Source organism: Eurypyga helias, unplaced genomic scaffold, assembly GCF_000690775.1.
Source record: "Eurypyga helias isolate BGI_N326 unplaced genomic scaffold, ASM69077v1 scaffold39566, whole genome shotgun sequence".
Classification (NCBI taxonomy): Eukaryota; Metazoa; Chordata; class Aves; order Eurypygiformes; family Eurypygidae; genus Eurypyga; species Eurypyga helias.
The window spans coordinates 1-26,108 of NW_010257949.1; the positions used below are offsets into that span (position 1 = coordinate 1).

The 26,108-nt window shown below is 48.6% G+C and overlaps 1 protein-coding gene across 2 annotated transcripts; it reads right to left on the reverse strand.

Annotated features, from left to right (window-relative positions):
* Positions 1-1,186: 1,186 nt before the first annotated feature.
* ACLY (ATP citrate lyase) lies at positions 1,187-22,098 on the reverse strand. 2 transcript variants are annotated; one of them, XM_010154200.1, is made up of 28 exons: positions 21,920-22,098; positions 20,202-20,324; positions 18,685-18,747; positions 18,036-18,226; positions 17,066-17,145; positions 16,439-16,569; positions 14,517-14,635; positions 13,913-14,049; positions 13,487-13,548; positions 13,203-13,320; positions 12,908-13,062; positions 12,460-12,550; positions 11,277-11,306; positions 9,434-9,575; positions 7,628-7,796; positions 7,045-7,149; positions 6,593-6,789; positions 6,355-6,436; positions 5,884-5,994; positions 5,236-5,363; positions 4,944-5,037; positions 4,518-4,672; positions 3,676-3,826; positions 2,989-3,132; positions 2,675-2,788; positions 2,091-2,173; positions 1,783-1,859; positions 1,191-1,590 (listed from the first exon to the last, which is right to left on the reverse strand). In XM_010154200.1, the coding sequence occupies exons 1-28, from the start codon at positions 22,076-22,078 to the stop codon at positions 1,496-1,498; spliced, it is 3,306 nt and encodes a 1,101-aa protein (XP_010152502.1). In that variant the 5' UTR covers positions 22,079-22,098; the 3' UTR covers positions 1,191-1,495. The 2 variants fall into 2 exon arrangements, with proteins under 2 accessions (XP_010152503.1, XP_010152502.1); XM_010154201.1 differs by lacking the exon at positions 11,277-11,306 and having other exon boundaries at positions 1,187-1,590; positions 21,920-22,094.
* Positions 22,099-26,108: the final 4,010 nt, after the last annotated feature.

Here is a 26,108-nt window from a genome sequence, read left to right on the forward strand (position 1 = left end):
CAGCCCCCAGCCCCAGCCTGCCCGCCTCAGGAGCGGGACGGGGTCGGCTGTTCCCACTCCCCGGGGCGCTGCTGCCCGGCGAGAGCGAAAAAACCCGTCAGGAGGGACCTGCCGGGCCTGACCCGATGCTCCTCCGCTTTGGGATCGCCCTGGTGTTGGAGGTGACGGCTGGGTTGGCGGGACATGCCGCGACAGCCAGAGCACCTGCCGCTGACCCTCATGCACGGAGCTGGCTCGGCGCGCTCATAAGGGTTAAACCAAACCGTACATAGGTACCACCGACCAGAAATACACGGTTTTATTCAGAACCCTGGGCAATCCTTCTGATTACTCTCCTTACTGTCACTCCCTCAGGCAATCCTGCTGGGAAGGGCCTTCACGTGAGGCCTCACGCCAGGTGAGGTACTGATTTTTGAACTAGAAGGAAGCGGGCTGTAGTTGATTTAAAGGTTTACTACAGAATATAATACAGTTCCCCAATTCTTGTATGCTACTATATCAATTACAGGTAATTACTTTCCTCCTTTTTCTTCTCTCAGTTGCTAAATTTCATCTTGACACCCACTGAAACGTGACAGGTTAAGTGTACGTTTGGGGTTTTTTCCTTCTCTCACGCTGAGGGGAATAACCGCTCTAAGGTTCAGCATTGTGTTAAAGGACTATTTCCCAGCTTGTCCACATCCCATTAGACAGAGCCTAGGACCAACCTTTGGAAGGCAGAAGTGGAAAAAGAGCAGATCAGTAGTGTATTATTTATTGGAGTTAGGCTACAATACACAGACAAGTAGGACACTGAAGGTATTACTGAGATTATTTTTGCATCCGCAGATAACGTGAGTGACATTCCATATACCAGCAGGCGAGTAGTAAATGAGAAGTTGTTTGCATAAATACAGACACTGGAATACATGTGGTTTCACAGTTTGAACAGCAGTATGTTACAACTTTACACTTTAAATTACTACACCAGAATTTGAGTAACATCGGTTATACACCAGCAGTGGTCCCACTATTCAGGATACAGTCAGACCAAAGAGGAGAACACAGTGAACAAATTGAAAAACAACCAACAAAAACAAAGCAGCCCCAGACAAGGCTTATGGGAACGATGGGTACGTTTCCCTTGGTTGGGAAAAGTTATAGCTTGTTACCAGACTAATAGATCTTCCACAAGTTCAGTAAGACAGCGCCTACGAGCAAAATTCTTCTCCCAAAACCCTTGATCTTGTCTGCAAACAAAATGAAAGGAGTAGAAAAAAAAAAAAGGGGTGAGAGACAGTATTAAATATAGCAGATAACACATGGAATATCACAAGTTTTGGTTTTTATTAGAATAAGTTTCTATGCTTATAAAACAGTTGCTTTGCACAGTTTGACCAGGCAGCTCAGTGTCTATGTACCAACGGCCTTCATACAGCGAGGTCCCACGTGTGGCTGTTCTCTGGGCAGGCTTCCGTCTCCTTGCAGTGACATTCTGAGGCAATACCGCAGGTTCTCACATAGTCATGTGCTCCGGTAAAACATAAGATATGTCATCCCACGGGTGACGGTACAGACCTTGCTTCAACCTCTTCTGATCCAGGTAGTGTCCTTAAAACAAAAGCGGTTTCTGTTACAGAATTTCTGCTCCTCTTTGGCTTATTTTGCCTCAAAACAACTTTGATTTTGGTATTCCTACAACTAGTATTTCAGACCAAGACCCCAGAGGTCCATGTGTCCCATGTTCATGGTGGAAGAGCATCCCCAAGCAGGAGGGAAGGGGCAGAAAGATGGCAAACTTACCGATGAATCCCATACTCCTGCCTAGTACAAAGATGCCATTAAGAGCTCCTATATCAATATATTCATCTGCTTCTTCCCTGCAAGAGAAAAGAAATTACATAGTTCCTCATGGCGATCTATTTATGGGATCAATATTAGCAAGTCTGTGAGTCCACTGTAGTGCCAGCAGCTACACAGAATTCACATGAAACTCCTCCCTCCGCACCTAGGCTACCTTTCCTTCCAAACATCCAAAAAAAAGCTGAGAGTGTGGCTTCCATCATTTTCACAGGACCATGACCCAGAGAAACAGTCCCCTACCTACTTACCGTGTGAAAGAGCCACAATTCCTGAGTACATCAACAAAGGCAACTCCGATAAAGCCATCTACATTCAGGATAAGGTTTGGTTTCTGCAGGAAACGAAACACACCCCAGTAAAGATGTTAACAGTGGCAAGCGATGGTCACCTGGCAACTTCCACTTTGAGGGTTGGCCGTCACTGTGCACGGCAGCCTAGCGACACAGACGGCTGTTCAGCACCCTGAGCAGGAGCCACGCTTAACGCACGGGATGGAAAACCAGCCCCAGAGAGCGGGTCTGCATTTGGGTCACCCACAGAGATCACCCGCCCCAGCTGCACACAGAGCACTAGCTCTGCCTCAGATTTAAACACAGCAGTTCTGGGTACACCACAGGCAACAAGTTTTGGTTTGTTCAGCATTTTCCCTGGTGTCTAAACTGTTTTCATTCTCAGCAAACTGTAGTTGCCCTCAGCCCAAAGTCTACCAGAGAAAGACAAAACCCCAGCAACAATTTATGAAGCATTGCAATTAAAACACTATTAACCCCGTGGCACTTGTCCCTCAGTAAGAAAGCAAGCGTTCAAGAGAAGAAATACTAGTGCACATCACCTTGGAAGTTGTAATTTTCTCTACTTCAAGTGCGTAGTCCAGCAGTGGGGTGGCTGGGAAATGCTGCTTCACGTAGTCTTTGAGAATCTGAACTCTCATGTCTGGGTTATTTATCTGCAAGTTAAACACACATGGCCGTCTGATGTTGCCTCTTACGCAGGTTACTTGCCATAAGCTTTACTAATTGTAGGTTTAGGATTTGTAAGTCCTGAGAATTTGGTCAATAGCTACCTCTGAAAGTTGCTAATTTCCTTTTCTTTTTCCTCTCCCCCAACATTCTAAAACCAACCAACCAACGTAATGATGTTTCTTACTGATTTCACTCTGTGTCCGATGCCCATGATCAGTCTCCCTTCTTTCTTCATCTTATTCACAAACTCCATAGGGATAATCCCACTGTCGAAGGCTTTGCTGAACATTTTAGCTGCAGCGTCCAGTGCTCCGCCAAACCGGTCTCCCTGGGTGCGATACGCAGAGGGAATTACAGCAAAGGACTCCACAGTCATGGTACAAAACAAGCACAGGGTTATCGTCCCCATTTGCCCTGCCCATCACCGTGGCACTCCTGAAATTAAAGTCAGGCAGGCGCCTGAGATAAAGCATCTGCTCATAACACACGTGTCCGTGTGTACCCAACGCACCCCCACCAGAGACAGCACGGGGAACATTCAACCTAAGGTCTGCTTTATTCACATTTTTACTTGTCAGTGTTGGAAGAGACCACCCAACCATCCAGGAATAATGCTGACAGCAATGTGGCCTCTACAATTATTTCTAGACTCAAACAAGAGACATGAGAATAGTCTTACTGAGAAGTGGACTAGGTTTTAAACCAGAGCATCAAGCTATTAGAGCGGAATTCAACAGAAATTCAAAGTCTGAGTGAGCAGACACATCCTGTCCGAGGCTCTGCACCCAATCCAAATCTTAAATTAACAGTAGTAACACCTGGACAGAGTAATGAGTGGCAAGACTAAACCTCCTGGATATGAAGAACTCACAATAGTGAGAAGGCCTGAAGTGAGACTGGAGACAAGATCTTTCCCAGCTCTTGCACAGACGATGGTGTTGTGGGCTCCAGATACAGCAGGCCCATGATCTGCTGTTACCATCAGACACATCTCGATGAACTGGCAGGCGTACTTCGGTAACCTGAGCAAGGAAGGGACTGAAGTCATGTATTGTAAAGAAAACTGAACAAGACGACACTTGGTGTGGCACTGGACAGTGACTTGTTTGAGGTGTATGTGTGAAAGAGGAGAGAAAGGGAGCCATGGGATCACAACGCCCATCAGTGCCTCCCAGTATCTTTCTCAGGGATCAGAGCTCAGGGCCGAGGGTCAGTTTTGTACACACTCAGCTGCCTGATCAGTGAGCTCCACGGGTCCCCCCAGGGGGAGCCATGAGGCTGTGCTAGTTCTGCTGTGCCAGATTCCGGCTAGTGCCGAGCGCCTCCAGTGAAAGCACCATCAGATGGAGGCAGCAAACTTGGGCCATTCAGAAGGTTCCCTGTGGGCTGCTTAGCAAATGTTTGTAAACTCCCCAGTCGCTCCAAGGCCGAGGTGCAATTGTAATAAGCAAGTAGTCAGTGTGAAACAGGCCTAGAACAGAGAAATTCCCTCGATGCACCACAAAACTTGTGGAAAAGTTCATCCCAAGACCACACCACATTGTATGAAAGCTTGGAACAGTGGGCACCCCTATACCCCCTCCTCTGAGATATCTCCAGTTAATCCATGTTAATGAAGGAATCCTGGAGTTACTTTTGTGCTTAAAAGTCTGCTAATAAATAGGCAAAACTTGAAGCTAAAGTATTTGGTAACTTTCGAAGGAGCTGCCTCACCTCCTTTGAAACCAGAGCAGGCCCAGAACCCCTCCAATTCCCATCTCCTCTTTGAAGACCTCAGTGATCGGCATCCCGGCGTAGATCAGTTCCTGACCTCTCTCGTCACAGATGCTTGTCATAAAGGAAGCCGGTTTGCGGATCAGACCCAGCTCCTGAAATCGCAGCACGAAGATGGGACATTACACAACCCGCGTGAGAAGCAGGGGGCAGCAGCAGACGAAGTGTCAAACAGCAACGCCTTAAACCTGCCCTCAGAGCAGTTTCCGTGGCCTAGAACCGGCGTAGCCAGTGAGCTCCAACACCACAAAGCGCGAGACATAACCCCGAGGAAACACCATTGTTGCCATAAGCATCCAGAATCACAAAAACCAGATGGGATGTTTGCTAAGGAACCAGAAAGCAGATAAAACCAGCAGAGCTCACCCTTGCCCAGGAGTAATCCATTGGCACAGTTGGAGGAGGCACTTCCTCAGCCGGCTCAATCACTCTTTTGGCCACAAGGTCCTGGTAGACAGACCTAGGGAGAGAATCCCTTTATTAACGTAATTCCTTTTAAGAGATACAAGTGAGGTGGTCTTAATCACCACTAAGGTGGTCTAGACCTTAAAACCCCAGATCGAAGAGAAATTGCTTTCCTTAAGCAGTAACACGTTCCTTTATCAGGCTACAGTCAGTGCCCTAACAGCAGTTTTTCTCCGCTGCTGGTGTGACTTACTGAATGACCTCTCCCAGCTCATCAAAACTCCGGGGCACAAACACACCAGCTTCTTTCAAGGCTTGATTCTTTGCAACAGCAGTTTCCGAAGCCTGGTTGGCACAAGCGCCTGCATGGCCAAACTGCACCTAGAGAGAGAAGGGACAGCAGTAAGGAATACGAGCTGTTTACCTCAGGAGAGTAAAACAGAGCGAAGGACTGGCTAGGAAGCTGGTGACCAGGGAGTACCACGACTGCACGTCTGCCTTACTTGGGCTCGCAGAGCTCTTGGTTACACCTGTGATCAGTACTGCAACACACAGGGCATTTTCTGATCTGCAATCACTCCGGGTTCTTCCACTGACGTTTCGTCTCCCTGATTTCCCCCACCCTCCAGATCTTCTTAACATGCATCTTTCCCACTCCCACCCCCAATGGAGGTGGCTATTAGAATCTGTTGTGTCCTCCCTGTACGAGTATGCAGAATCCCCTGGAAATCTCTAGTGGCTCACTACAGAAGCACAAAAAGCTTTTAACATCTATATTATCAACTTCCACATGTTCAGTTGCTACTGGCACTTCAGGAAGGTTTAGGCAGAGGGAGAGAAGTTGGCTTTTTGTCCTGCCGTGGATGTATATTTATGTATTTGTCCCTATTTTTGCACATACCTCGGAAGAGAACATGGTGGCACAAGTGCCAATGCACCAGCACACCACTGGCTTGGTGATACGCCCTTCTTTAACACCCCTGCAGATCTTATACTCTTCTGTGCCTCCAATCTGCAGAAAGACAGAGACGGCTGAGCTGCTGCAAAACCGCACTTTGTCAAAACCAGCTCCGAGATGCAGACGGAAGCATCACGTGGATTTCTCCTTTTTCGCTGAATAACAGCTGAACTCTCAGAACAAAGTCTCCTTAACTGATTTTTTTTTTTTAAGGTAGGGTAGACGAAGCTTGTCTGTGGAATATACTCTGCTTCTTTTGATCAAAGAAGCACAGAATCAAAATTCAGGCATTCAAGAATGGTATGAATAGCTGCCACTTTTCTGTGGCCGTTACTGAGCATTCTGGGAGCATCTAACCTGGCTGCCAGGACAACACACTTGGATATTTCTCAAATAGGAGTGAACTAGTCTCACCTCTCCAAGTACTACAATCATTTTCACTCCTGGAGTGTCTTCGTAACGCAAGACATGATCCATGAAAGTTGAGCCAGGATATCTGGTAGAATACAGGGAAAACAGTAGAAGTTGAATGTGTTTCATAAACTTCTGCCAGAGGAACGAACGGCCACCCTGCCCGTCTTCCTCCAGATGACTAACAATTCTCCTGGTGACAGGCTTAAGCGGTGGTTTTACTGAAGATGCAGACTCCTACCTGTCTCCCCCAATGGCCACCCCTTCGTACACCCCATCCGTGGTCCGGGAAATGATGTTGTTGAGCTCATTAGACATCCCTCCAGACCGCGAAACATACGCCACACTGCCAGGACGGTACAGTTTCGATGCCAAAATATTATCCAGCATGCCTCCTGTGTTGCCTATTTTAAAGCAACCTGGTTTGATCCCACCAACCTACAAAAAAACGAGAGAACGATGTATGTTTTAGAGGGCTTTACATCAAACTCAGGAGCATTTCTGTAAGACGGCCCTGTCAGCATTTATACAAACAATGGAAGACAGTAATGTGACCTTAAAACGAGACCCTGGTGTGCACTTTATCTGACTAAGGACAAAACGAATTGTAGGATGCACTTCATCCTTTGCAGAAAGCCGATCTGAAGATTAAGACAAATGGACATGAGGAGAAAAAAGGTCACCAGTTCTTACAGTTGCAGGCCCAATGATGGTGACTCCTTTTTTATCGGCTGTCTTGATCAGTTTGCGCGTCAGAGCCTCTGGAATGCCCTCTGCAATAATGGCAATGGTGCGGATCTGCATGAAGAGACGGCAAACCGTTAGTACCCCCAGCGCTGCCACCCTACAGAGCTCTGCAGGGCAGAGAAGCAACGATCCGCTCCTGCCTCCGGTCAGGCCATGCTGTGCACTGTCACACAGGAAGGCCCCGTGCAGCGATCCCCAGCCTGTGATCTTCGCAGCAGCCTCAACGCACCGTTCAGAATATTCTCCCCACCCTGCACAACAGAGCAGCGCTGTATTGAACCGACCTGGAGCAGTCGCTCCTAACAAAGATGTGCCAAGGTCCTCCCACACAAATTGCAAGCCCAGCATTAGGATTGGCTACGCAACTCCAGTGTCCTCCTCAGAGTCTACAAGGAGTTAAACCCACAATATTTCTCCAAGTTGGAAGACCAAGACCATTTCCTAATACCTTCATGCTTTAAGAAACACTGGTACCCTGCTGACAAGACCTTCCTGCTTTTCTCTGGGTGCTTCCAGCTCACTCGCTCACCTGTGGATAATTCATGGTTTCAACAGTGCTGTCATAAGCAGAGCGCAGAGATGCAAAGTTGATGAGAACATCCACCTCTGGGTGTTTCCTCATGGCATCCGACATGTTCTTGTAGACTGGGATCAGGATTTCTTTGTGGCCCCAGTAGAACTTCTGCCTGTGATCACCACTGCGGAGAAGATGGAAAAGCCCTGACTCTATAGGCTACTGGAAAGACAAAGGATAGAGCGCATGCAGATAGAGGAGTTTACAAACCCCAGTTCTCAGACACCAGGACTGACTGTAAGACACTCACTAGCACGCGAGTGTACATGGGGAGGGCCCATACTAACAGCAGGAGGTTCTTCAGAGTATAGAACAGAGCAGCATATGGAAGGAGGCGGGCTAATGGGGACAGAGGCATCCAGCAAGATGAATAAGCTCTCCCACAGTGAGGTTACCAGAGCCTCAATTCTACTCCAAGCTGGAAGACAGAATGAGGCACAGAAAGAGTAATGAATGAGATGCATGCAAAGCTGCATTACTGGACTGGAACAAACACTGGACTGGGGAACAGGCAACTAGTATCTGCAGTGAACAGCCAGGACAGCAGCGTGAGGGCCAGTCACCTTCCGATTCTGCTACAACGAGCCTCTACCCACCCTTCCCCACACATGCTGAAGGGGATGCCCCTCAAAGTTTCACTGTTGGTGTTGTCTTGTGTGGTAGATGCTCCAACTGGAGCTTGACTAAGTTCTGCACCGTTCAATCATTTAAGTTTAGCGCTGTCATCCACATTCCCATACTGGTACGTTTCTAACGGAACACTCTGGGGTTTGCCAGCCTGGGTTCCTCCAAAAGGTCAAGCAGAATCAGACAATTATAAGTAGCCTTAAATGTTGAACCCCTGTTGCTTTTTCTTCATTAAACAACCGCGACACTGCAAGGGGCCGACGCTCATCTATAGCCACAGCTATGCCTGCACTCAGTGTTAGTACCCTGAGGTTCGCACGTACCGAGAGGGTACTCCAGAGCTGCAATTATCATCAGAGCTGTGGGCTAACAGCACGAGGCACTTAATTGTCAAGAGGCAGACTTTCTGCAGGACAGAGGTTGATTAGACATCAGCTATCCTGGATGTCCGTAAATACCTCAGTAACAACACAAAGCTCCTACCTCTGTGTGGCTCCCTTCTTGCTGTCTCAGTGAGAACACCTCAACTCTGTCCCACCACTCGCTTCCTGCCTGCTAGGAAACTACTGCCTCTGTCGACAGGAAAGACTACGAACAGGGTTTTACTGTTTAAAAAATGTTGTTTGGCTACGTCACAGCTTAAGTCTATTAGCAGAACTGCTCCGATTTTGGCTGATATCTAGAAGGGAAAATTCCAGCTGCGGATTCCAAATCAAGCCATCTCAGACAAGCATGCAGCAACAGCAGATGAGTGGAAGAAGCCTTACACAGCCTTACTACCTCTGCTAAGCCAGTGGGCTGTTAAAGCAAGCCGAACTAGTCAGGCCTTCCTCAGCTGGCAAGTGAGGGAACGGAACTTGGACAACCTTGGGAAGAGTGTGAAGTGGGATTTCAGGTGTGTGGCTAACATTTAAGGTGTTTCAACAGAGCAGCCCGAAATCGATGGAGGAGGGAAACAGGAAGCTGTCTGCAAAGCCAACCTGATGGAAGGGAGTACAGGAGGAGGTGTTAAAGCAAAGGTGGACTAGGGCAGAGCTACACTAGAGAACAGCAGAGACTGGAAGAGGAGAAAGCACACAGAAGAATTTGAGGGAAGCAGTCAGGAAAATAACACAGTTGACACAGGCTACTTACGTGAATGGATAAACCATGGCAGCTACTGAAGGTTCATCCCGGGAACAGATATAATCAAAGTCCAGCATTCCTTGCACAGCCCGTGTCTGCATCCCCCAGATGATCGCTTTGGTGTGACGGCTGAACAGGGTTGTAGCTTTACCTGCTCAGAGAGAGGGGGAAAAAACCCAACACACACTCAAAACGTACATCTGTGCAAGACAAACTGCAGCTCTGCCAAATGGCTGCTGCAAGCCTCCCAGACAAGCACGTTCCCCTCCCTCCGGCCTGAACCCAGGTGAGCTGCAGGATGTAGTAGCCACACTGTCCAAACTAAGGAAGAAACTGCAGATGAAGCAGCATCCCCCATCCCAGGATTCTGAACACAACAGCCAGGTTTTGGGTTTCACAAAACGAGCAAGTGCTTAATCACAGAGGGGGAGCTGGTGGAGGACAGCAATGAGAGCTGCCTTTCCTCTTCTCACGTGGGGCCATTCATCTTCCTCCCAGAGTTTTATTCTTCAAAGCTGAAGAGGAAGGGAACTTTGAATTTTATTTATTTATTCGTACAGGTTCTACAGTCTGGGAGACCCACAGGAGGTTTGCCTCCCCTGTTTGTCGTGGCACCACAGTAGGATGATAGGAAATAAAAAGAAAAGCAGGAAATGGAGGGGACAAAATCCAAAGGAGCTCTACACACTTAGCTTTTGTTCTCAGGTTGGGTTTGGTTTTTTTGATGCTTAGAATCCAACACAAACCTGATGGCTCCAAGAATTTCTAGATGGCCAAAACTTGGCTTTGGGGGAACAGAGTCACAGGAAAGGCTCATGAGGATGCTTAAAGTATATTTACACCACTTGTCACAGCAAAATGTTGAGCTATTCCTTTTGACTTCAAGCAGAGATCATTTTAAAACTCTTAAGAGCTCAGAGCGGATCCCAACTCAGTCTACAGCTAATTTCTTTCTGGCTTTGAATCAAAGGTAAACAGCATTAGGGATTAAACAGCATACTGTTCTGGCTTTAACAAGAAAGCAGTCCCTGATCCCCAGCCCTCCATGTTCGCAGTTTAGATGCACTGCCACGTGACTTGTTATTAGTAAACTGCCTACCCTGAAAAATTCCACTTATCTTTGCAGGTGCCTGCAAGGAGGTAACATTAGTACTCAGAAACAGGAAAACGCAGGGCCAGAAAGGTGATGCTGTTTATCTGAGACCACACAAGGAAGAATTCAGGAGTCCCCTTGTAGCACCCCTCCTCTGAGGATGAGGAGATGGCTTGAAACTCCACTTTGACCCCAACTGAGCAGGTTATTCTCATCCAGCACAGAGTTCCAGTGCTTCAAGTCTCCATAACTTCACTGAGCACCAGCTTTAACGGTTTGCTAAACTCATAAGGCAACAAGAACATTTGGTTCATTCCGTGACTTCTCGGTGCCCTTCAAGGCTCATAAGCACGGCCCCTGCACTATCATGTTTCCCTTTGAACCAGAACACCAGTTGTTCAGCATGGTTATCTATTCCTTCTGTTTAAAAGAAAGGAAACAGAGCATTTCACAGTAGGCCTTGGTCTGCTTTTCTCTTATTAACAGAGGCTGGGGAGGGAAGGAAAAAGTTAAATTTGTTTGAGACCTGTCCCTCTCTCCCCTGGAAATGATAAGTTTTTTGTGCAAAGGAGCATGTGATCTGCACTTGAGTAAAGAGATGAAAAGTTCATACGGTGATAGCTAAATATGCTGGGCAGGAGGGAAGGACCAGACAACACTGCAAACTTTCGGAGAGATAAAACAGCAACAAAACCAAGAACTAAAACAAGTCAGCTGCCAGCAAGGCCAGACACATTCAGCTAGTCACACGTCTCCTACCTGAACCAGGTCTTGAAGCTGGGACTGAATCTGTTAAAGAGAGAATCACTCATGCAACAATCTGACAGAGCTGGCTGCTGTCATCCCAGCAGCAGGGCACCTGCTGTGGGCTGCCGCAGCGTCCCTCCTCCCCACAGCGCTCCGGCCTTTCAGGTTTTGCTTTTGTCAAAAACCAAGTGGACTAGACCATTCTCCGCTGTACTTCCTCTCCAGGTATCTGGACATCACATTTGCATTTTGCCATCTGGAAACGTTTCGCTCATCCCAGCACAGCCACATTTCAGCCTTGGGCGACAGTTCCTTGCATGCAAGCTCCGCTGCTCACACATTTTCGATGCATTTTTGAAGCACTACTCATGCAAAGCTCGGCAGCCGTGGGATTTGTTATGCATTTCACTGGAATTGGATCTGAATCTTGCTGTCATCACGTCATACTGTTGTAAACAAGGCCCCTGTCTCCTCACATCCAAGGAAGGAGAACCAGGATATTATTGCATTCTGTCCCTGCCCAGTTCCACTGTTGTTTTAGCCCTGTACAATGTGCTCTGACCCAATAAGGCCTCCAACAAAAACAAGCAAAAAGCTGCCCAAGCTCTCGCAGATTACCATGCTAAAGAAGCTTCCTACAAACTTAAGTAAAAAAAAAAACCCAAACCCAAACCTAAAAACTGAAGAACACCACACAACCAATAAACCACACGGCAACCTCCATCCCTAACTGTGCGAGGAGTACGTCACGCCTCCTACTGAACTGACTGCGGAGTGTTCCTCCAGGAAGCAGCAGCACATACCATGGACTCTGAATACCTACACCATTCCAGCAGCGTCCCATGGGAACACCCCCCGGAACTTAACTGGAAAGCAGGCCTCAGTTCAGCACCCACAGCAGCTGCTCTAACCTGCTGACCGCTGGCCTCACTTGAGGGGACATGGGAAAGCTGGAGTTCTCAGTCCTTGCTGTTCCCTTCAAAGGGAGATCCCAGATCAAGGCAACTCTGACTCACCTTGTGTATGAGCCAACAGCACAAGTGACAGCATTCTAAAAGCACTTAATGAAATTCAAAACAGACAGATACCATAAAATTGCTTCCCTTTATACCCAGAAAAAGCCTTAGTCTAGTCCACAGGCTTTCTTTTGGAGCCGAGGAGAAAAGGTACCAATCCCTTCCAATACTGGACTTACCAAGAGGTGCTGTTGGTTTTGCCTTCTTGGCTGGAGCAATATCATCTGGTTTGGACTCGGAGAAGGAAGCTGTTCTGCTTGGTGCTGGAGTCTGAAGACGGAGAAGCCAAGTCAGTAAGGGACAGTGTGCCACATAAGGCCTGGAGCACGCAGGAGGAGACGGCCCCTTTGGCTATGCTATTCTACAGAGAACACTAAAGAAGGCCGATGTTGAGGAAGGACCATTTCAGTCAAGCAAGGGAAAACTAAACGAGGGGTCACATTGTCTGCACAAACAAGGTGGATGTTGGGAGGGCCCCTCCTGACAAGTGAGGCAGAATCACTTCAGTTTTCCTAGGGCTTTGTACAAATACAACGCTGGCCAAGATCCATTTGACCTGTTCAGACAGGGGAAGCTGCCTGCAGAAGGCTCCTCACAAGCGTTCCCCTTCAAGGGGAAGGGACTCACCGAAGGGCTGCCGCTGGCATTGAGGAGGAAGTTGGCCGTGTGGGCTGCAGTGGGCGGTTGGTTGGGGATAGGCCGATGGCCCAGTGCCATGCCCACAATCGCAGTCATGTGGGTCTCTGTGCCAAAGACGTGGATGGGGATCCCAGTGGTCTTCCCTGTGGATGCACACAAGAAGAGTCAGCCTCGGGAGGGAAGGAACCAGATGAGTTTCCACCAAGGTGAAGCATGTGACCTTGCAAAGGCTCAGCAGAAAGCAGGTGCAAGAACAGAACTTAAGGAAATGGTTGGTCCTTACCAACTTCTCCCATGACACGCAATCCTTCCTGGTAATTCGGGCCTCCTCTTCGCACAAAGATCCTCACCTCATGCTCCTTCAGAGGGCCTTGGTAATCCTTAATCGCTCTCACGATGCCCTAGGAGAGACATACAGGACAGTTAGGCTGAGCAGCCCACATTATCCCATCATCTCAGGAGCTCCTGGAGGAGATGCCCCGTCGGCCTCAAGACAGCACCACCCGGGGGAGAAGGGCCTGGCACTGATCACTAGGCCTTTGCTGGTATTTCTGAGTAGTCACTTACTTTGAAAGTGGCTGCCACGTTGGTGAAGTTCGCAATGCTGCCTCCAATGATCAGGATCTTACCTGAGGGAAGACACACATAAATAAAACTGTTTTGAGAACGCCATGGAAGATCGTGAAGCAGTTTAGGACACAAAGTGAAGCAATGCCGCGGTTCAGACCGGCCAATGGTTTGCAGCAGGTCGTGTTGAAAGCTTTTATCAAGCAATACTTCTTCTAATCTCTCGAGCCACATTTGGTCTTTGCTTCATGGAAAACCACAAGTCCTGCCTCTGAAGCAAGAGCTGACAGAAGTCCATCACCGTTTCACTCAGAGGGCAGCCGTACATTAAAAGCTCTGCCAGGGAGGCCCAAGCATAGTAACAGCCCAGATTTGGTCAGGCTTTTCCCTCCATACGCAGCTTTGAAACTGCAGCGACTCCCTTACCTTCAGGGTGCTTCTCTCGTGTCATGAGGGAGAGAATAGTCTTAGCATAGTCGTAGGTCTGTTGCTCACTTGGGGCTCCCGAGTATTCCCCGTAGTTAGCCAGCTCATTCACACCCCCGAGGTCACAAATGGTGTCACTGTGACAAAGAAAAAGGTTAAAGATATTAGTTATATCTTAAATCACTGCAACGGTCTTACTAAAGCATTCCAAATTCCTGGAAAAGCGGGACTTGTAACACGCTGTCTGCTGGAAACAAAGCTGCTCTCCTCTTGGTGCCAGTCGTGAGGTACTTCCTAGACACGATGGGAACTCGCTGACTGCTACAGCAGCAATATTACCATGACCAGCTTGCAGCCAGCTTGGTCCTTTCCCAGTCAGAAAGAAACCGTATCTCAACCTCCCGGAATTGAACTATCTCCACGGGATGCTACGTTCCACATCTTGGTAGGAAATCTGCACAGCATCTTCACTCTGAAGAGGTCCCAAGCAGTCACGGCACAGGAAAGATTGCATTGGAAGAGTCTCCTTTCCCCAGGCTGCATGAATTAATTTCCTCCAGCACTGTAAACCCTCCCCCCTCTCTGGAACCCTTGTTCCCGTTACCTGTAAACCACAGAGGCCCCACCACCAGCCACCATGGTCCAGATCCTGCCTTTGGGGTTGAGAAGAGTAAGTTTCAAGCTGGCTCCACTCTTCGCATCCAGGTCAGCAATGTAGGCTTCCTGCAGACAGAGCAGCACACTGTTAAAGTGCCCTCCGCATCCTCCTTCTCCAAGCCAGAGGGTCTGTTGTGCTGGGCCTGCCTGGACATGCAGAGCTCTTGTATCTCTCAACTACAACGGAGGGGAACTACAAACACCACTTTTGTTAGGGACAGAGACCCAGTGCCATCCCCTGGGGACCAGGACTGGTTTGTGTGGTGTGCTCTCCGAGACAACACTGACACTGGACTGGACACAGACAGCTTGCACCATTCTCTGTAACAAATTCAGAGGGGTGCAACCTGAGCATATGCTCAAATTTGATTCTTTCTTGGGACAAAAAGAATCATACCCTCTAGAGAACAGGTTGTCTTTACAAGGACAGCCTGCTGGCTGGCCTCTTGCTTGTCCCCGCTGAAGTCACAAGGGATTGTTATCAGTAAACTGGATATTGCTTCACTTGTAGAGTGCCCATCCAGGAGCAGATTTCTCCTGTTTGCACACAAAAAGCTTTGTGAGTGCAGCTAACTGCTGGTTCTGTTTCCCTAAGCTGTACTACACTGGCTGCTCTCTTCCTCCAGCCCTGGGAAGCTCCCAGGTTTCACGCTTCCGCATACGACAGGCACAGAATCGAATGCCTCTGAACTGAAAAGTCTTATTCTGACCTTGTCTGCAGACTGAGACCAGAGGAAATTTAAAAACCAACAAACCCATGGCTACAGTCTCTGGCTGTGCTGCAGCCAAGGATGTAATCACCGAGAGCTGTAATTTGGCTCAATACGGTGTTTCCGTGTCACAGCGTGCCTGCCTGCGGAGAAGCACTTCACTTGGGGTTCATTACAATTCCTAGTGAAGCCACTGCCGTAATAACCTGCACAGCGACTCACAGAGGATGATTCAGAGTGACAAAAACTGAACTAATCCTTTTAAGAGCAAATTGAGTTAAGTGTTGGCATCCAGCGAGCTACATGGAGAGAAACAGCTAAATGGATTTCCTGGCTTTGTTACAAAAACCTTCCCCCACTGAAGCATAATTATAATGAAAATGGAAAAGTCAGGACAGAAATTCTTTTGGAGACAGCAGAACAGTCACCTGAAATAAGTAACAGAACAAATAAGGAGAGAGCTCTACTGCCAACCCCTTTTGAAGCTGCTGGGAGGCTACGCACGAAGCGGCTTATGCAGCCAGCAGTACAAAGCCAGGGAATTCTGAGGAAACAGGCATTTCTAACTTTAAAACAAAAGGCTTGCCTGCAGGCCTCTTCTTGCTCATCATTTTTCAGGAAAACAGCCGTACTGACAGGTTAACCTTTTCCTTGGACGTTTAAGAGGCGGTTTTAACTCTTCTCTCTGGATTCACACTGGCGTGTGGGTTTTGCACACCACTGCTGCTCTACTCGCCCAAACCGGCCCAGGGGAGCATCACCTGCCATGCGGCTGTCGATAGGCAGGGCTCCAACAACCAGGGATGCTGACAGGGCAGTAACGCAGGCAAGAGCCACATATGGAAGGCTGGGAGGGAGCTTTGGCACATACCGGAATGAAGTTAAATGTCAGCCTCCATTTAAAAAAGTCACTTCTGAATTAGAGAACTGAAACAACATCCAGGCCAAGATGGAAAGCAACTGCAGTTCAGAGTGCGATCAGGGGGCGTCCTAGTGCCACCCAACCTGTACACAGGACTGCACAAGCTCTTACCGCCAACAGCAAAGCCAGGGCACAGCAACAAAACCCACAAGAGGAAAACAAGGACATAGAAGCATCGAGGAACTAATCCTGTAGACCACAATAGAGGGATTGGGGTGAGAGTGGGTTGTGACTTGCCTCTGGGTAAGCTTCCCTGCCGAAGGGAGGGGGGAACTCCACATCCCCCCATTTCACTTTGCAGATGTAGTCAGCAGTCGCATCAATCTTTGCGGCCAAATCAAGGATGTAGACGCCATCGTTAGTCACCACTGTATTTGAAAAACATACCAGAATCAGCTCTGTTTGGTACAAAAGATGTGCTACATATTTACTCAATGTCTGATACCACTGAGGTGATTACAAAAGCTAGGTCGCCTCTGCTCCTCTTCCTCCACACTGCTCTGTTAGCTGTATTCACCAGACCCAGCAAGTTCCCTCAAGAATTACCTAGTGACCACGGTCACGGCCAGGCCCTAGCTCAGGCCCCGTTTGTTCTGATCTAACGGAGCAGGTTTCATTTCTTCAGTTCTGACTCAACATCCCCTTCAGTGGAATTCTTCATTTCCAGCAGGAAATGAGATAACAACTCCAAGGAGCCCTCATTTTTAATTCATCCAGTTAAGAGCTCCCAAGACACATCACAGACACTCCCGCACTTCTTGGGCACACGCCACCCGGTATTGCCACAAACTGCATAAGCCAGAGTGATGAAGTGCATGTTTCAATGTTCTAGAACAGAAAGTCCTGCTCCCCACAATATGTTACCTAATGGATTGATCTCGAGGTACGTGAAATATAAATCTTCATAAAGGTTGAACAGACCACAGATGAAACTAGCCAAGATGCTGTAAAAAAAAAAAATGGAACACCCGTTCATTAAAGCAGCCAAATCCACAGCACAGCCTGCTCTGCTTCGTTTATGAGCAGCAATCTGCAAATCTGCTCTGTATCAACTTCTCTCATTCTCATTCATCTCCTGTGGAAGAAGCCTAGGTGATGGCTCAAGGAAAGGAAGACCTTGATGACTCATCTTAATTAGACTCCACCAACCTCTGCTGGGAACACGGCTGCTCACGACTATCGCACCGTTCAGTCTGTTTAACCTCACCGAGGGGCAGAAACGCATCGTTGTCAGAACGCAGCTTCGTTAGCTGGGAGGGGGAAGAGACTGCAGTACACTCTATCAGTGACAGGCTTCTTCAGCCTTTCAGCACAGAGCAATGCCAGCAGTGGTTACGTTATGTTTGGGAAAGTCACGTCTCATCAACATAACTGTAGGCACTGGCGTCTAATTAAAGGAGATGCAGAAGCTTTGAGATCTACAGATAAGCTCGAAGTAAGGGTAGGAACAGCAAGAGAGAGTATATTTCTGAGTTGGCAATCAGATTCACATCTTACCACCACTTCTGCTAAATAAAAGAAACTCTTCTACGCTGGCATAAAGGACCGAAATTCAATACAACTCCAACATCTCAGAGGTCAAGACTTCAGTAGACTGAGAAGTGCTCCTGTCAAGTGAAGGCTCAAAGCACCACGAGCACTTATTTTGAGTTTAGAAGAAGCTCAGATAAGGTCAAAGATCTTGAATTTAGGATGCATGGCAGATTCTTGAGTGCAGCAAAAAAAGCGTAGGAGAGCAGGCTTTAGGGTGAAACGGAGGGATGTTGCACTGAGATACAGGAGAGGAGCTTTTGGGTGGCTGGCTATACCGAAACTAGGCATCATCTGTACTTACTCCTTTTTATTTGCTGGTGCATGCTGCAGGAGATGTTTCTTTACATCCGATTCACTGAGCTTTTCATCCACCGCCACAAGCAACTTCTGAGCTTTGGCATCAACATCTCCCACATCCACACCCCCTTCGTGGTGGAAGAGGATGTAGTCTCCCTCACGGGCAGCGTATACACAGACATAGAACTCTTCCTCCTGCACAGATGGGCACAAACATCAAGTCCCACACAGAGAAGACCTTGAAGAGGCAGCTCCTGTGCAAACCAGGGTCCTTTATACCCTTCCTGCAAACCGTGGCGGAGAAGGAATATTCACCAGCACAAACTGAGGTATCTCACATCAATAGTTGGTTACCCACACCAGGGAGCACTGGATCCAGGGAGCACTGAGCTGCCTTTTCCCAACCAACACGCTCCCCCTCGTGTGATCTGTAACCTTCTCCCAGCAGAGTAACCACAACCAACGTGATTATTCACAACTCTTTGCACGGACCCGCGCTGTGCCTGCCCACAGCTCTGGCCACCTGCATCGGCACCAGCAGCTTCCCAGCACACTCCCAACCGTCTGATTTCTCCACTGTATCCATCCGTCCAAGCCACAGGCAAGTTTAGAGAGTGAAAAGCATTTCTTAATGCTTTTTTTGGTATACTAACCTGCTTGTGAGGGACGAAGGGTTCAATCAGAAAATTCTTCAGGATTCCCTTAGCATTAGCAATCTGCAGGCAGAAAACAAGAGAAACACCAGTAAATGCTTATCCAGTGTCCACATTCCTGACGGCATAAGGCAAGCTTTGAGAATTAATCAACACTGCTTTAAAATCACATCCTCCCAGGCACCTCTCCACTGCGTTCCCTGGGGCACCCTCCCCAGCACAGCATCCAGCACTGTCACTGCTAGAGGTGCTGCTGTCCCACTCCAGGGTATGCAGGAGCCACCTTCCCCTTTCCTAACAGGACAGAGGGCTGTCAGAACTACACCAGAATGGCTCTTCATTCCCTGCCCCAGGGACAGCACCTTCACAGAGCACTGCTTAGTGCAGTGTGATGGCTCGAGCTGCTTCTTGGAGCTCTGGGAAAAGTCAGAAGTGAGGGAAATTCTGAGCTAGACAGGGGGCAGCAGGAGCAGAGGCCCAGTACTCGCCCTGGAGGCAGTGTGAGTGAACACAGAAGAGCAAGAGCACCCCTTAGCCTCTTCCTACAGGGACAAACAGCTACAGCAGGAACCGCCCTGCGCAGGCACTTCCCTGCTATCCACACCAAGTCTCCTGGCTCAAGGGACACTCCTGCACAGGCCACGGGAGATGCCTCCTGCTCCCGAGGACACCACTTCAGGTGCAAACATCATTCATCACAAGCCTTGGCACAGTCCTTCCTTTCGATGTGGCGGGTATATCATGCTAAGCCAGTGATTTCAAAACCCATGGCTTTCCTGATGGGCAGGCACAGAGTTAGTTGCCTGCTGTTTCATAACAGCCTTCAGGCAAGCCTCACCGGCTCCGCTGCACAGCTGGTGCTGAAGCCGGCAGCAAATCAATCCCAGTAGGGCCAAGGCACCAGCTTCCCTGAGGCAGCAGAACTCTATCAGCTCCTGAAACACAGCAGCTGGGATGGCAGGCATTTCTTTGTCATTAGCATTGCAGCATCGTTCCCAGGAGAATAAATATTAAAAGCCAAACCTGAGTTAAAATAAGGACTTGAAGTAACACTTCATCATCAGCCAAAACACACTGGCTGGCTACAACGGGAGGACAATTTTATGACAGTTTTTAAGGCTGTCTTGTTAAATCTGCTGTGGGTATTCAAGTGGAGCAGCTATGCCAACTCAACACAGCATCTGAGCTATCCGCTGCTGACTCCCCAGCAGAAGGGATTTTCCAAGTGGTGCTAATCCCTGCTGAGCTCCCACCTGACAGGCACTACGCAGCAGACTGACAGCAGACGGTAACAGGGAGCACGGAGCTGTGCTCGCCATCAAGGTGTGTCATTTATTGGTGCTCACTTCCCAGTAGGAAGTTCACACGTGGGGCAGCTCCTCATTCACTTTGGCATCAGTGCAACGTGCCCTTTAAACCACCGTAAGGAAAACTACCTGCACACCAGCTCCTGCCAGCAAGCAGGCAGAAAAGACAGCAAAACAGCGTCTCACGCCTGTTGCTGAGGGGGCACTCACCGTGGTTTCTTGGCCCAGGCGCTGTTTGAGCCAAACCTTCACCTGATCCAGAGTGAGGTTAATCCCAACCAGTCCAAGCTTCCCTCGTCGCTTTATCAGCTGGTCCGGCTTCACCACCAAGCGCTACAGCGTCGCGCAAGAAGGATTAAAAGAAGCGTTAGAAAGTGAGTTTTCTCACAATATTCTCCGCAGATAGTGCGACCAAATCTTCACCCATACAGCAAATGTCCTTGACCCTCGCTAGTCTCCTGACAAACTCATCTCCTGTAGAACATGCCTCCAGGTGGGTTTGCCAGGGGTTTTTTGGGTGGTAGGTTTGTTTTTTTTTTCCCCTCCACACTGTACTTGGAGAAGAGCTGCCTTATTTCTACTCAGACATGAGTATACACTGGAGATTGGGGTGACTGTTTTGGCCTTTCTTGATGGACCTTGACAACTCTTGCAAAGCAGCTGTTAGGATGGGGCACACGTACTCACTGACAAAAAAATCACGTTAAAAGCATACAGCATCCCGTCAGTTTTGCAAGCTGTCTTTGTAAGATGCATCCTGAAATCAGACTTTCTCCGAGAGCAAAGGCTCATAAAGAGAAACCACGAGAGACCCAGCAAGCACAGGCAGCTGCTTGCAGAGAAGAGCTCCTGCTGTCACTACGTACTCTGCAGCGGGACTGGCTAGGGCTGGGGGTGCACACATTTGTCAGCCAACAGCACCTCTTCACCAGATACCTGCGGAATGCTGTTTCTGGGAAACACACATTTCTAGCTTGCAAATATATACATATATTTTAATTTAAAATAAGAGATGGGTGCCATTCTGCTGTACAGCTGATCCGCCCTGGAACTTCAGCAGCTCCCAGCGCAGTCTACAACAAGATGCCGTACAGAAACGTGGATCGTCGTCTTTCTGCTGGACCCTGTAGCCCTTTCTCACGCTACAGAACTCTGCCTGAAAGGACAAATTGCATCCCTGCTCCCTTCCAGCTTCCTGCAAGCCTTTTTAGAAGCATTGCTCATATCACTCCCGCACCTGGGTATGGAACATTCAATTACTTGGCGAAGGGCTTCTATCAGCCAGGCGGTAAAGGACTGAAACACTCACGTGCTTCCAACCAAGGGCTTAATATGATTAACTGCTGGAAACGAGCCAGCTCGGGCAACTAATGAAAAGAGCTCTGGATATGTTTCTCTACAGAAGGTACATGGCTGTGAAGCACAAGACCTTGCACAGAAAAACCAAAAACTGAAGTTCTCCCGGACATTTTGCCCGGAGGCAGGAAACCTAAGCCGTACCCTAACTGACCATAACGCTAGCCATGGAGAAACACGCCACGATTTCAGAAAGTAAGGGGTGGAGAGCAGGGACCAACATCTCAAGAGACTCTTACTTGGTCTGAATTTGCCTCATTTACCCCCTGTGTGGTTACTAGGAGCTTCTTGTTTGCAGATCTCTGCTCACGTATTCCACAGTCCTTAAAGGAATGCGACAACCAGCCCCCCAGAAGGTGATACAACAGCCCCGCAGCAAAGCTCGTTTCTTCATCAGTGCTGCAAATGAACGTTGCAGAACAGCAGCAGCGACCGGTCCTTCAGGAGAGATCCGGAGCAGAGCTGTGCTCGCAGCCTGCCACAGCACGAGGTGCCGTGCTGACAGGGAGCAGCCTGGGGGGCTGAGGTTTGTCCAGGGCTCGGCCACCGCGGGAGGGCAAGTCGGTCCTTACCTCGCTCAGCAGCCAAGGGTGGTCCTGGGTGAGCCGTGCCCAGTCGGTGTCTGGGGTGACTCGGGCATACTTGAAACGGTTCTGGATGGCAGAGGATGTGCAGATATACTTATACAGGAACTCCTTCCCCGTCTGCTCAGAGATGGCTTTGGCTGACATGGCTGCCTAGTCCAAACTGCGAAGAAAAGAGCGGTCAGGAGCAGAGTTCTCACGGAAAATTCCCATCGCCTGGCTGGCACAAACCCCAGGCAATATCAGAGGCTATTTCCTCATTAAAAATAAGGCTATAAAACTCACCCGATAAGCAAGATCTATTCTGTGTTCCTTCAAACCTCTACCCTGTTCCACTGCCCTGAATACTCTTTTAGCCCAGCCTTGCTTGCAGGGAAAGGTGTAACCCTTGCAGCTTGTCCCAGCCTTTACCAAACCTGCCAGCTCAGAGCAGCCCCCTCATCCAGGGAAGTGCTCAGCTGAGGCAGCTGTCCCCAGCTACAGAGCACCCAGGTCTGCTCTGGGATCTGTGTAACACACCCACCACGTCTAGTTCAGTACCAGGGAGCAACAAGGCAACAGGAGAGGAAGAACCCTCCCTCCCACTTGTTTTCCGACAGCATGCCGCATTCCCAGTCTGAGCTGGACTGCAGGCAGATTCACAAACCCCCCATACCTTTTCCTAAAGGGAAGACAAAATGTTGCTGGTATTATCAAAACCAGAACATATTTACACTGATTTCTATTTGTATTTTTCATTTCAGCACCTAGATGTCTTGGAAGCAGCTCCAGACCCTACAGAGCAAGATGCTCAGGACAAAAGGAGATTAAGGTAAGGCAACTTGGGGCTTTTATTGGGGGTAGGGTGCTTTTTTCTTGAAGTCATTTAAAAAAAAACTCATGTCATGCCTTTCCTGAGATGGCTTTCTTCTCCTTTAGAGGTTGTGTTCTAAACTGACGTAAGTAAATGACTTCTGATCTCAAGGCTGTAACTTCTCCTTCCGACATGCAGCAACAGAGTCATAGGTGTCAAAGATGTATTTATTTTCAGTAAACATTTATTTAAATGCACATTTCATCCCAGCAAACCTGTCTGCACCCACCCATCACCAGAACCAGTGATCAGCCAGCGGCCAACGAGCAGTTCTGATTTTTCCGAGGGGTCAGGCTGTTGGCAGAGGAGCTCGAGCAGTAGCTCGTGCTGCATTCTGAGTGACTGGAGCTCACGGCACTGTTCCCCAAGCACAGCCAGCGTGGCAGGACACAAAGGCACGCTTGGGACGGTTTCTGGGATAGCTGCAGAGCGGAAAGGCACCACCACGGAAAAGAGCAGCTCGGATTCCATCTGAGTAGCTGGACAGTGACACATTCGAATGGCTCAGTGAGACTCTGTTCGTGCCATCACAAAACAGATGCCCCATTTAAAACCCACAGAGGGAAACGGTTTAAGAACTCCAGTTACTTCTTGTGCTACCTTCTGGTTAACAAGCCATCAACGGGGTTATTCATCCTGTAAACATAGGACATGCCAGGGAATAATTAGCCACCCTTAGAAATAAAGACCTTTTGCCCTAGAGCAGGAGGAAAGAGGTTTGGTCCCCTCCCAAAATAGACAGAATATTTACACTGCAGAAAACAGTAGCAGGAGGCAGGCTGCATTCTGCATGCCTCTGGAATAAAACAGGATGGACTGAGTCCTGTTACCAAAAGCTGTTAACTAGGTTTAAGAACTGGAAGTCAAGTTTGCTGCTAACAACTTCTCAAATGCAACTCAAGTGTTAAAATAGAAAAGAAGAAGTACAGAAACGGCAGAATATGTTAAAAAACAGTGTTCCTGCTTTCAGAGAATTATTGTTATGTAAAACTCCAACACCATTACAGTGCAGCTTCCACTTTAATCCATTTCAAAACAGCCTCAGGAAATGTTTCTGAAGCACCCTATCCTACTCCATAGGATCAAAACCCCATTCTCGTGGCCTAAACACTTGCACCTCATATTTACTCTGCTAAAAACAACCCTGCTTTGTTTTTATCCCCCCAGCTGAAGCCAGCACAGCCTAAGGAGAGAGGAACTCTTGAGAACAGCCAAAGGAGACCAAGCGTGTTCTGCTGTCCAGCCCTGCAAAGCAAGATGCACATCCTGCCATCCCATCCTCCCTCACAGTCCCCTTTGATGATCCGCAAACACTACTCCGAGGCTGCTGTACTAGCTTCCTTCGCTCTAAAGAGCATCCCCAAAAATGTCTGTGTTCAGAGCTGCTGTGGGAAGAGTTCTCTGGGACACAGAGAGCCGCTGAATTACGTCAAGCCCTTGGGCTAGGAGCAGCCATTCCATACCAACTCCAGAAGTGATCTAGAACTTCTACTGGATGCTCCTAATGACAGGACTGAGTGACACAGAGTGCAGTTATCTCAAGGGGAGGATTTGTACACAGTTATTGGGGAGCAAATAGCAGCGGGATGTATTGGAAGAGGACACAGAGTCAGTGATGGGGAAATGCTGGGTACCAGAGGATTAACCTCCAAGGTTTTAGGAGTTGGAAGGCTTACTACATAACCTGCTTAGGCAGGCTGCAATGCTGGCTGAAAGCTAAGCACAGGCACTGAAGTTGGAGAAATGTTCATCTCTTCTTGGTGTCAAACCACCACAGCTTTCCAGGACAGGAATTTTGATTGGAAAGGTGTAGGGGGACAGAGGGTGTAACAGTTTCAAGAGGAAACAACCCACAACAGGTAAGCGGCGAAGGCCAGACGCATCGCGAGGCAGCTGGCAGATGCCCCGTGTTCAGCGGGGGCAGACTTGGCTTCCTGTGCTGACGCAGCAACTGGGTATTTGCTGTACGAAATCCCTGCTGCCGACTGCAATTCTCTGCCCATCGTTGCCCTGCAAATGCCATAAAACCGTAGCAGTGTAATCTGTGCTGTAGTCTGCATTAGAAATTCAGCAATTAGCAGAGCTGCTTTGACTGCTTAACCTTTAGTAGCAAGGAAGCTGCAAGAGACGGGATGGTTCAACTCCTGGAAACCAACTGGAGTTTGCTGCATCGGACTAAGAAAAACCTCAAGTGGGTTTGCAGAACTGGTTTGCATCTGTCCTCTGCTAGCTGTGGGTCAGCACTGGGATATCATCCTGAGACAGCCCTTATCTTAACTACGGGGCACTGTCAGGGCATCAGATAAGCACTGTCACAAAGAACACCCCAGCTTCTCCAACCAAAAGCTTACAGCTTTATCATGTGGTCCGTCAGCCACAGGCCAGCTACAGAGGAAGACTCTCCAAAGCTACAGAAGCGCCTGTGCGGTGGGTAGTTGGCAGAGCTGCAAGAAAAAAAAAAAAAACACACACCAAAAAAACCGGCAACAACCCAGCCTTACGCCGTGAGTGTGCACAGACATACTCAGTTCCCACAACCACCACTCTACCACCTTGTCTCACAGCTGCACACACACTACAGTAAGTCATCTGTACTGTAGCACTGAAAACTTGCCATTACGATTTTTGCTTTAAAGCAGTGCTGTTTCTGAGAGCAAATCCTGCTCCCAAGTTACCTGCAGCTATTTATTTTTCCTGCTAGGAAGCTGGAATACCCTTGTTTTCAAAGCCCTTCACAATCCATCGACTGCCTACTCTACGGCATGCTAAAGGCCAGTCCCAGAGAAAAAGCATCACATTTCACTGCGGTGGAAGATGGATAAAAGAAAACAGCAAATATATTTCCTAATCTAAAAGATTCCATTTCTCCAGGGTGACACAGAGCCCCTGAACAACACTGCAGCTCCTCAGTCCACGTTTACAGAGTCAAACAATCAAGCTGATGGTAGTTATGCCAGTGACCAAGATGTATTTGTCTGCAACCGGAGGAAACTGGACCCAGGACATCCCTCAGAGCTTATTAATGACAGTCCTGGAAAAACAAAAACAAGTCAGTGGGAGCAACAGTGACATGGGTGGGATCGCTCAGCCCCGAGGGACACAAGATGCGGGGGCATTCCCACAAGGCACGGCACTGCTCATCCCTCAGACTTCACCCGCCTTTATCCCGCTACATTCTGCTGCTCCCCTAGTTTCACTCCCAGTTTCATCACCTCATTTCTGCAATAACACTACTGGGGTAAAGTGGGAAAGCCTAGAGCGTTATTACAATAGCAGTAGATGAAAAATTACTAAATCCTTGTGTTGTGGCAAGAGAGCAGCAGG

What these genes read in the sequence shown, in the direction of transcription:
- ACLY (XM_010154200.1), bottom strand. Translation starts at nt 22,078, where the DNA reads ATGTCAGCCAAAGCCATCTCTGAGCAGACGGGGAAGGAGTTCCTGTAT. An exon ending in GCAGGGAAGCTTACCCAGAG is followed by an intron (nt 14,636 to 16,438) that starts GCAAGTCACAAC and finishes CTCTGTCTGCAG; the next exon opens with GAAGCCTACATTGCTGACCT. An exon ending in CTTCAGGCCTTCTCACTATT is followed by an intron (nt 3,133 to 3,675) that starts GTGAGTTCTTCA and finishes TATCGCACCCAG; the next exon opens with GGAGACCGGTTTGGCGGAGC.